The sequence below is a fragment of the Chelonoidis abingdonii genome, chromosome 1 (genome assembly GCF_003597395.2).
Source record: "Chelonoidis abingdonii isolate Lonesome George chromosome 1, CheloAbing_2.0, whole genome shotgun sequence".
Taxonomy (NCBI): Eukaryota; Metazoa; Chordata; order Testudines; family Testudinidae; genus Chelonoidis; species Chelonoidis abingdonii.
Genome location: NC_133769.1, coordinates 98,858,291 through 98,869,299, shown reverse-complemented (window position 1 = coordinate 98,869,299; position 11,009 = coordinate 98,858,291). Strand labels below are relative to the sequence as shown.

Sequence of the window (11,009 nt, the reverse complement as noted above, 5' to 3'; positions counted from 1 at the left end):
AAAGGGCAACAAAATGATTGGGGTTTGGAGAGGGTCCCATACGAGGAAAGATTAAAGAGGCTAGGCCTCTTCAGCTTGGAAAAGAGGAGACTAAGGGGGATATGATAGAGGTATAGAAAATCATAAGTGATGTGGAGAAAGTGGATAAGGAAGTTATTTACTTATTCCCATAATACAAGAACTAGGGTCACCAAATGAAATTAATAGGTAGCAGGTTTAAAACAAATAAAAGGAAGTTCTTCACACAGTGCACAGTCCAACTTGTGGAACTCCTTACCTGAGGAGGTTGTGAAGGTGGGACTATAACAATGTTTAAAAGGGAACTGGATAAATTCATGGTGGCTAAGTCCATAAATGGCTATTAGCCAGGAAGGGTAAAGAATGGTGTCCCTAGCCTCTGTTCATCAGAGGATGGAGATGGATGGCAGGAGAGAGATCACTTGATCATTGCCTGTTAGCTCCACTCCCTCTGGGGCACCTGGCATTGGCCACTGTCGGTAGACAGATACAGGGCTAGATGGACCTTTGGTCAGACCCGGTACAGGCGTTCTTATGTTATGTCCTTATGTTCTAAGCTGATGAAAAACTAGGTATTATTAAATAAGAAGCTCAGATTTTCCAGAAAATGTGTCTAGAGGAGAGCAAAAAAGAAAAGTGAACCAGAGCTTTGCTAAGAAGAATCCACAATGTGGTCATACTCACAACAGCTTTGACTTTCTCTACACAATGGCTTTTACAAACGTTAAAAACCCAGTGAACCTGCTTCTGATTTCAATTCACCAGTGTAGAGGGGTAATTCTATTGAAGCAAATGGCGTCCGGGCATAAAACCAGTATAAACAGCAGGAAAATCAAGCCCAATAACTTGAGCTATGTCTCCACTGCATTTTTTTCCTTTACAATTTCCCACCGAGGCAATTCCACTGGTGGCAGCAAGGGTAGGAGTCTTATGTCAGACCAGCAGCTTTGCCAACTCATGATTTTACCACAAGTCTCCATAAGTGGTGTTTTTCTTAAAGCCCCAGCTCTTGGAGTCTAGTGATTATATGAGAATCTCTGCTTTCATTTTTTAAAAAGTATGTTTTTAACCCTTGTGGTTTCAGAGAAATTCTTGAAAACATGAAATGAGAGCATGTAAGCGCTCAGAAACAAAGTAAATAAAAAGAGCCCAACGTATTATTTTTTGAAAAAAATCATGATTTTTAAGTGAATCTCATGATTTTGGGGCATGACTCATGATTTTTTAATGCTGGACTAGTGGCACTTTATCCACCATGTCATCTGAACCTGCTCAGAGGAGGTCTAGAAAACATGGTAGTCAAAATGTGGGTGGCCACAGGCACCTTGTCTACACTAGAGCACACATGAAATTTCAAGAATCAATGTTTAGGATACTCAATCCAAGCTTACACCTGAATCATGTGCCAACACACTATGGCTGCCAGGGACGACTCTAGCTATTTTGCTGCCCCAAGCATGGCAGGCAGGCTGCCTTTGACAGCTTGCCTGCGGCAGGTCCCCGGTCCCGCAAATTTGGCGGCAGCCTGCGGGAGGTCCGCCAAAGCCGCAGGGCCAGCGGACTCTCCGCAGGCATGCAGCTGAAGACAACCTGCCTGCCGCCCTCACGGCGACCGGCAGAGCGCCCCCCGTGGCTTGCCGCCCCAGGCAAGCGCTTGGCGTGCTGGTGCCTGGAGCTGCCCCTGATGGCTGCCCAGTGCGGATGTGTCTGTTAAAAAAAAAAAAAGCGGTTTAGCCCAGGTAGGAACCCAAACTACAGTCCATTATTGAAACTTGTTCTATGAGGGCTTGTTCCCACCCATACTGGCTGCCAAATTGTGTTAGATATGGGGTTTTGTCTACTACCAAATTCACAGATAGCTCCAGCCATCACCTTCCTTTGCCCACTGTCCATCCCAGCATGGGGACAGGTACATTGGGATTCTCTCAGGAGTCATTCCACCCCCTTTCTGACTACTTTACACTGCTGGAGTGGCACAAGGGGTCCTGGTCCAGAACTGGGCCTTCGACTTGCTATAAGAATATAGATAGATAAATGATAGATAGATAGATATAAAATGGAGGCAAGAAGCTGACTCTAGGTCTTTGTCTCCTGTGAAGCACCTCATAGGGGCTCCTGTGCTGTCAAATAAAATAACTATAAACCCTGTTATTTACTGACTGGCTTGTTTGCTGGCAAGCAAGCTGAAGATGAAGCAATGGGGCTACTCCCTGGCCCCTAACATCCAGATCAGCCCTGTAGCCCGTCAGCTCAGGCTGGTGGGATCTCAGAGCATCACTTCATGCCAACCTAAGGCTGTTTTGACATCCCCAGCCCCTCCAACTCACCCATGCCAATGCAGCAAAGGTGAAATGTTTATCACCTGGACTGAGATAAGGTAACCACTGAGCAGGACTCAGGCTGTGGGCACAGGCACTTGTGAGCAATACTTTTTGTAGGCCCTACAAAAATAAAACAGGCAGCACCCTTCATTGCCCTGAGTGAGCACTGCATTAAAAATACCTAACAGCTGGGGTTTCACTGAGGTCCGCACAGCTCGCGTTCAGATGGGCTCACGCTCTCCTGCCCGCCCTCGCTCGGAGCGCGTTCCCGCCACTCAGCGGCTGCTGCTGCTGCTGCTACGAGGGAGCGCGCGGCCCCTGCGCTAGCGCCTGCCCCGGAGTGGAGCGACCGTCTCTCTCCAGCCGGGCAGCGGTGACTGAGCGGGGCGCGACAGCGCGGCCATGCACAGCTAGCCCCCGCCCGCGCGCCCAGCTGCCTCCCTGGGCCCCCCCGGCCAGCTGCTTGGAGTGGCTCAGACACACGCAGGGGCTCAGCGCCGTGCTCGGGGCGCCCCAAGGATGGAAGGGGGCGCGTATGGAGCGGGCAAAGCCGGGGGCGCCTTCGACCCCCAGACCTTCTTCCGGCAGCCTCACACCGTCCTGCGGGTGCTCTCCTGGGTAAGGGCGCGAGGCGGGGGGCGATCCCTGGGGGCAGGCAGCGGGCTGGGGGTGCGGGCTGGGCTGGGGGGGCTGCCCTTCCCCGGCCGCGCTCCGCAATGAGTCGCGTGCCCTGCGCTGGGGGGGGGCGCTCCCCCCACCACACACCTGTCGGGCCGCGCTCCCCCTGCCCCACACCGGCGGGCCCGGCTCCAGCGGGGGCGAAGCGGAAGCTGGGACTGCAAAGTCACCTCTGCCCAGAGAGAGGCGGCCGCCCTGCTGGGATTCCCGGCTCAGGTGGCGGCTCCGGTGCTGGTCGCGCATGTCTCGCCCCCCCCCCCCCCCCCGCTGCCGAAGAATGGGGTTTCTGCAGGCGGGGTGGGGGCGAGGCGAGAGGAGGGTGAAAATTGAACGTGATCCAAACACAATCCGCGGGGGATCCCATCGGGGCGCGCTCCCCCCCCCAGGGTAGGATCTGGTGCACTGGGGGCGCCCCCCCGCGGTCACTCAGTGTAGTGTGGACATTTTCAGGGAGGAGCTGTTCTTGTTGCAAGGGGGGACTGGAAAACACTGGTGTTCTGCGGGGGGGGGGGGGGGGGCGGAGATGATGATTCTGCACGACAATCTCTCTGCCTCGCCGCCGGTAAATTCTGTCTGCTCTGCTGCTGCTGGAGACAGGCTTGTACGGGATTAGGCGGCGGGGGGGAGGGGAAGGTTTTGTCCTGTCTCGCCCACCCGGCTCCCGTGCCTTCTTTCCACTCCGCAGTGTGTTGTGGTTTCCGTGCAGGAGGGGTGAGAGCGGGGAGGGGAAGGGGCTTTTCGGCCTCTTTTCCTTGCTACGGTGGGGGAGGAGGGTCCTCTTATCTTGTAACATTGATCCATGGCTGCAGCTCTGTGCGGGAAGGTCACGAGGATTAAGGGAGCCAGCTGCAAACACAGAGCCTGAGAGAGAGATGTGTTAAGAAGGGGGTGGGAGGGGGCAGTGTGAGGAGGAGAGTATGCAAGAGGAGAGTACACACACACACAACACCAAGTTGGACAAGCAGGGATCTGAGGTGCCCCAAAAGCAGCTCCCTGTTTGTTTGTTTTTGTTTTTAAAATCTATATGGAAAAAAAGGAAGGAAAGGGGCAGATAGGGGGTGGGGGACAACGGAATTGATTGGATTGGCCGGCTGTTGCTGGCACTAACATCCTATAGCCAGACCAAGCTCTGTGCCGTGCAAAGGAGGTGCCTGTCTGCTGGTTGACCAAGTGCACAGTCCATTTCTGTCAAGGAAGATGCCCCTTCGGCCTGATTGCAAAGCCTGCTGCCCCTTGAGATCTCTGGGGATGTGATTAATATGGTCAGTTGGTCTGTCAGCCAGGCCTATGTATGGTACAGTACAGCAGGTTGTTACTGAGGGAGGGGGCATTCAGTAATATCCTGGTGCAAGGCTGCTATGGAAATTCTTATGAGGTGTTGGATGTATCCCACCATCACCTGGTTTGGGGAAAGCAGCAGAGAGTGTTCCAGCAAGGATGATGGACATGTGGGGGGAAGGGATAGCTCAGTGGTTTGAGATTGGCCTGCTAAACCCAGGATTGTGAGTTAAATACTTGAGGGGGCCATTTGGGAATGGTCCTGCTTTGAGCAGGGGCTTGGATTAGATGAATCTCCTGAGGTCCCTTCCAACCCTAATATTCTATAATTCTATGATGTGACCTAAAAGGATTTTCCATCCCTAAATCTCTAGGACAGAATTTCCTCTCCCCTTTTTGGTAATACCATGACTTCACTCTAACACTGCAGGCAGAGTTCTGGCTTCCCAAAGCCCAGGAGGGAAAGAGAACAAGAGATGTCCTCTCCTGTGCGCTTTTTCTGCTCCATTTTATCTTGTACTCTGCGGTCCTCCATGAACTCCCATCATTGTTCCATAATGACTGCCCAGCCATGCAGACTACCTAGTGTTAGCATTCCCTTAGATGCCCTGCTGTTTCCCCCACAACCAAGCCCTGTCTCCTTGACCTTGACAGAAGATGGAATGGGAACTGACCCGATGCAGTACATTACAGCCCTTCACTTAGCATAAGAAATAAATGTCCCACTGAAGAACATTGGCGGTACCTCGGGTCAGCATCCAACAAGGACAGCTTGCTTGTTAATCATGAGGAGAAAAGGGTGTGCACCTTTTTCTCCCCTTACTTCACTTTCTTCTCACCTGTTCCTATTGGCCCATTTTACCCCTCTTTAGCACCTCTCCCCCAATGCTGCGGAGCCAGAGCCTTGAGTTCATAAGCTAACACAAAGCATTTGTAATGATATTCTGTGTTTATTAGTATTTATTGTGAAGCACCAGAGGTATGCCTGGCACTTTACCATCACAAAGTAACACCTGACTCCATGGTGCTGGAACTGAGGTATGGGGTGCACTTCACCCCTGGCTTGAAGTGTTCCCATCATATCCATGGTTTACAGTTTGGTTGAATTGCTCTTTAGCACCTCTCTATAAATTGTTCTAGCACCTCTGCCTGGCTCTCTGCCCCACAGAGCATGCAATCTAATTTTGATGAGTGCAGTACACACCTTTTAAAGGATGAGGCACAAGGACTCAGGTAGGTTGTAAAAGATGGCGTATGTTGTTTAAGTTGAAAAGAAGATGAGCGCCTGGTGATAGGGTCTGACACACAGGAGCTTAGGCCAGTGTAGAGGTTGGTAATCACTAGAGTGCTCTCTGGGTTGGGCAAACTTTTTGGGCATGAGGCAGTATCGGGTTCAAAACTCTACGGAGGACTGGGTAAGGGAAGGCTATGTGCCTCCCCCAGACCGCCTGGCCCATCCCTAGATCTGACCCCTCTCACTTACCACCCCCTGACTGCCCCTAAATCCCCGACCGCACCAACCCCCACCCCTCGCTCCTTTCCCCTTTCCATGCTGCTCAGAGCACCAGGGAACTGGCAGCCGCGCTGCCCGTCCAGCAGCTAGCCATGGCCAGCTATGGGGCAGTCCAGAGCACATGCGGTAGTGAACGCGACCTTGCAAATTGAGCTGCGACAGGAATCGGCAGCCGCTGCCACGCGAGAGTCGCTGGCTGTGGGGAAGAGGGCAGCAGGGGAGAGGCAGGAGCTTGTCTCCCCAGCCAGCGAGCTGAAGGCTAGTGGGATGGTCCTGTGGGCGAAATGTGGCCCGCAGGCCGTAGTTTTGCCCACTGCTCGGTACTAGAAGATAAACAATAGAGAATGCTTAGTTTTGCAGTTCTCAGACTGTGTCTCCAGAGATAACATAGCTTGTTAACGAGCAAAAATGTTTTAAAAATAAATAAATAAAATAGGGGTGAGAAATAGTTAAACCTAAAACAATGTAAATGTTGTCTGATGATGTTCTCCCCTAATATAGCATGGAAGAAATCCTCCAAATATTAGTGATTAACCTGTTGAATTGGGAAGTTCACTCCTCAATGACTTCATAATAGCTGCTTCAATTAGCATCTGGTAAATTAAACAACCAATAAGTCATTCATTTTCTGAATATCAGCTCGTAAATTAACTCTGAAAAGTTTTCAATAAAATAAAATGTCGAGTGTTACGCTTATAAAAAATGAAATTACATCTATCTCCAAGTTCGTGAAGAATATCTATAAGGTATAAACAACCAACAAGAATGCATTTATGTAAAAATCATGATTACATCGTCTTCCTGACTAGTGATTTAATTCATGAGTTAAATCAATTTGATTTAAATCAAATCCACCTGGACATGCTCACTTTAAATCTAGCTCTTGACAGCCAACAATAATTGGTGGTGTAATTGAGAAAGCTTGTTTGCTTATTGGTTAGGTTTTTCTGGATTGCTGGGCGCATTCATTCCAAGACTAAGCATCCATTCAGTTTTAAAAAACATCAAAACATGTCTTGGGAGTGTCTCCTTGTTTTAGAAAATAGGTCAGTAGGTGGCCTTGGTTCTGTGCATTTCAAACAGCAGCTGCTCAGTGAAAGCTTTGAATAAAAATGTTGAAGTAATGACTAGGAAAGCAAGTTTCGCTTAAACTACTATGGGAGTCAAGAATCAGCTATATAAATAATAATAGGATAATAAAAAACATCCCCTAATCCCCTCTCCTCTTTCCTCCATGTTGTTGTTATCAGTTAATCTCGTCTTAATTACGAGAAGCTTTAAGAGGTTTTCTTCTAAACTGAGATCCAGGGCCCTGTTGTGCTAGTCCAGGACAAACACAATTAAGTGAGGAGACAGTCCCTAGTGGCAAAGAGCTTCAGGTCAAGGCTTGGCTACACTCGCCCTTTACAGCGCTGCAACTTTCTTGCTAAGCGGTGTGAAAAAACACGCCCCCCTGAGCGCAGCAGAGTTACAGCGCTGTAAAGCCTCATGAAACAGTGCCCACATCGCTGGGAACTGTGGCTCCCAGCAAATGGTAAACTAATCCCCACGGAAAAGTGGAGTACCTACAGCTTTGGACAGCTCTCTCCCAGTCCTGGCAACCGACGACCAACTCGCACTTCAAAGTTGCTGCACGGAGCGCTCCTGCGGCAGCACTGTACAGCTGCAAGTGATAGCCATCAAGCTAAATAATGCAAAATAGACACAGCGACTACAGCTCAGAGAGGGAATAAGTTGCCCAAAGGTCCACAAGCAGGTTCAATGGTAGGCTGGATAGACCCTAAATTCCAGGTGCTAATTAAGATGCCCTGTTGCACACATCAATACTCCTCGCCAAGCCCTGCACTTACGGACTGTGCTAAATGTTTGGGCGGCCAAAGTCCAGTGGAATTTAAATGAGGGCGTAAAAACTGCATGCAACTTGGAGTACAGGTTTAGTCAAGTAAATGAGTGTAAATAGTGACGCAGTGAATTTAACTGATGGTTTTTGGGGAGCAGATCCAGTCCTGGTGCATGGTACTCGTAAGTCAGTGGCAGCTATCCACGTTCAACTAGGACCGAAGTCCTGAAGGATGTTGAGGAATGGTGTTGTGAGACATAGAGAAAGCAGCCTTCTTTTACACCCGTATTAGGGGCTTCTCTGCTATTTCCCTTATCTCCCCCACCCCACTGGGGCTAGGATGTCGCAAGTTACACTCATCTTGCACACACTGACTGCTAAATATTGCAAATGACCTGTTACTACTTAGGTGTAATGTTTGGTCAGAAGGGCTTAAATTTCTCAGCCCAAGTGTATTCACTGCTGAATTCAGCTGAAACGTTTCATTGGGTGGTGCCTTACTTCAGGCTATTGAGTCCTTTGTGAGAGGGACTTACCCCCTCACCCTTCCAATGGATGACAAGGGGTCAAAGCTGGGCTCCTGTACACACGCTTCCCTGTAGTGGAGTTCCAGTTCTCACACTGGTAGCAGAGCGGCATTCAGCGTTTCCACATTTGCTCATCCTGGTTTTCCTTCGTTTCTGCCAGAAAATAGCACTGAGTGCTGTGAGTGTAGCTGCCTCATCTTGCTTCACATGATTTCAACCAAATACCCACCACGCCTGCTTACTGGCTGCCTTTCCAGAAGCCCTCTGAAGGGAGCTCAAAAACAGTGTATATAAAATGAGTATTTGGATTTAATTAAAGCAGTGGGTGCAGTAATTTCATGAAGCCCTTTACTACACAACAGGATTCAAATGGGCCTTGGGCAGAGATGCTTGTCAAAGTGAACTGAGAATGGCTATACAGACCACTATAACAAAGAAAACGATCATACATAATTTATCTGGGGAGATGCCAGGGTGTTACAAGCAGGGACTATTGTTAGTCAGTTCCTTGTTTAACATTTCATATGAATCTGGGATGGCAGTACAGCCATCAATGTTATGACATTTGTAGATGAACTAAATGGGGGCAGAGTTGTGAACCTAGTGAGGAAGGAGAAGTAACACAAAGAACAAAGAGCACGTTAGAACATATCAGCGAAAAAGTAATACAAAATTAGATTCACTTGGAAAAATACAGGCTAATATACTGATGGACAAATAATCAAAATGGGAAAGAGAGACCACTGGGAAGCAATAATGCAGAGGGACCTAGGGGTGACAGGATTGTAAATTAACCATGAACCTGCATAAGGAGATTGCAGCAAAGAGGGCCAGTGTGATTTTTCTTCTTTAAGGCATATGTATGCAAAGAACATCATTACATCATAGGAGTCATAGATAATAGTTTCTCTACAAAGCTTTGTGCTACTGCACCTGACATAACAGTATTACGCTCTGAGAAAGTTCATACTAGAAAGAAATTGATGAATTAAGGGTGTTGTGAGAAGAAGAAATCAACAAGATCATTAAGCTCTCCAGTGTCTTTTGAGGAAAGGATAAAATGATTTAAATGTGTGTACAGTTGCTAGGCTTAACAAACACCAAAGGAAAGAGAACCCTCTGGAGCACTTGAAGGGTATACACATCAACGTTCAGAGAGAACGTTTTAGGGTGGTATAGGAGTAAATGGGATGAAATGAAGAAGATTGTTTAGCCTAAGATCAGGAAAGAATGTTTGGTAGGGGATCCATGGATAGGCTGAGCTTCTCAAAGCTGCCTAATGGGAATCTGGATAAACAATTCCCTATAATTTACCAGATCCCTTGGACAAGTTTTGAAAATCTCATCCTTACTCTCCCAAAGGAGACGTGACAGAAGTCCAGTGCTTAGAACAATAAAATGGCCTGTACACAGCGCTAAGAAAAATGTATGTTGGGTGCAGTAACCAGACCTAGGTGATGCAGTGCATCTTTTCTGTCTGTGTCGAGTGTGGGAAGGAGCACTCAGTGGAAACTGGGTTGAGTGCCAAGGAGGGAGAGATCAAACGATGGTGGAGAACGGGTGCTTTCTTCGGTTACGTAGCCCTTCTTGAGTGCTACTCCTACACGGATGTAAACGGTTTAAATACTAGGGATCAGCAACCTCAAGCACTTGTGTAGCAAAGTGGGACAGCTCAGTCCACACATTTCAGGTGATATGGTGGGGAACCAGCTGGGGAATTTAGGATTCCAGCTCCGCCTCTATAATCAATCTGCTCCAGGTCCACCCAGATCAGCAATTGACTAAGCTGTTATCTGGCTACTGATCAGGAGAAGTGAGGCTAGTGGTTTTGTTCAACTTCCTACTGGGATTGCTGTCCACATCCCTCCCCTACGCACCCCCACCACTCCCAGCTGAAAACTGTCCTCAGCAGATCAACCAAATCAAGTAACAGGTCATGCAGAGACTGTCCTGCACAGAGGTGACCCTCCCGGTCAGGCTCAGTCACACTGGGAGGGTGACATCCTAAATTCCCTGTAAAGTTGCGGGGCCGTCAGCACTTAATTAGCAATCGGTGCAGGTGCTTAAGGGCGCAGTGGGAAAGAGAATTCCTTTCCACCGGCTCCAACCTAGCCAGCCAAGACTGCCGTGGCCAGGGACAGGCGCCCTCCCCCTGGCCCCAACAGCCTTGCTCACGGATAACAATTAATTCTGGTAGTGAGTGGGAAGAATTAGAGGGAACACTGGGGGCACAGGAAGTTTGGCTGCCATGACAGTACCTGGCTTGTGTGGGTAGACAGAGGCCTTTAGCTGCCAGACTCTGTCGATCCACAAACTGTCAGACATTTACCAAAGAAACTAAGTAAATGCTTTCTTCAAAACTACCTGAATCAAGTAGAACAGAGGAAGGTATCTGTGCTGACTCTGGCAACAGCATCCAGGAACTCAGTGTGGGTGCTGGAATGAAAAATAAGCTGGATAATCCAGCAGGTCACCGGGAGTGGTCTTTCTTCTGCTCTTTTTTGCTAGCCTAGCTTGATATTATTATTTGGGTTCACTACCTAATATCAAGTGCCAGGAGAGTTTTGCCTTGTTCTGTTGAAGCAGGATTGGATTATAAGCACCCATCGAGGAATTATGTCACTAAAATATTCTTTTATAATGAATATCAGGGCTTCAGGGGAAGGGGAGAAAGCAGGCAGTGTGACAGCCTTGTTACTGCAGGATATGGTGGGGAGTAGCTTAGGGCAGGAAGATGCGCAAAGACACCCACGGTAGGGCAATCTTGGAGAATCGGATGGAGCCAGCCGTGACATTCCTCATGGATAGTCATGAAATCCTAATCATGCTGAAAG

At 48.7% G+C, this 11,009-nt stretch overlaps 1 protein-coding gene across 3 annotated transcripts in view; it reads left to right on the top strand.

The window, feature by feature from the left end:
- The first annotated feature begins 2,646 nt into the window (after positions 1-2,646).
- SYNGR1 (synaptogyrin 1) overlaps positions 2,647-11,009 on the top strand; it is a 39,773-nt gene continuing 31,410 nt past the window's right edge. For 2 of the 3 annotated variants that reach the window (XR_004373655.2, XM_032779897.2), the window contains exon 1: positions 2,651-2,957. Coding sequence is in view for 2 of the 3 variants with exons in the window: in XM_032779897.2 (XP_032635788.1) it covers positions 2,859-2,957 (99 nt within the window). In the remaining variant the exon portion in view is untranslated. Of the gene's footprint in view, positions 2,958-11,009 lie in introns of all 3 variants that reach the window. The other variant, XM_032779898.2, reaches the window with a different exon arrangement.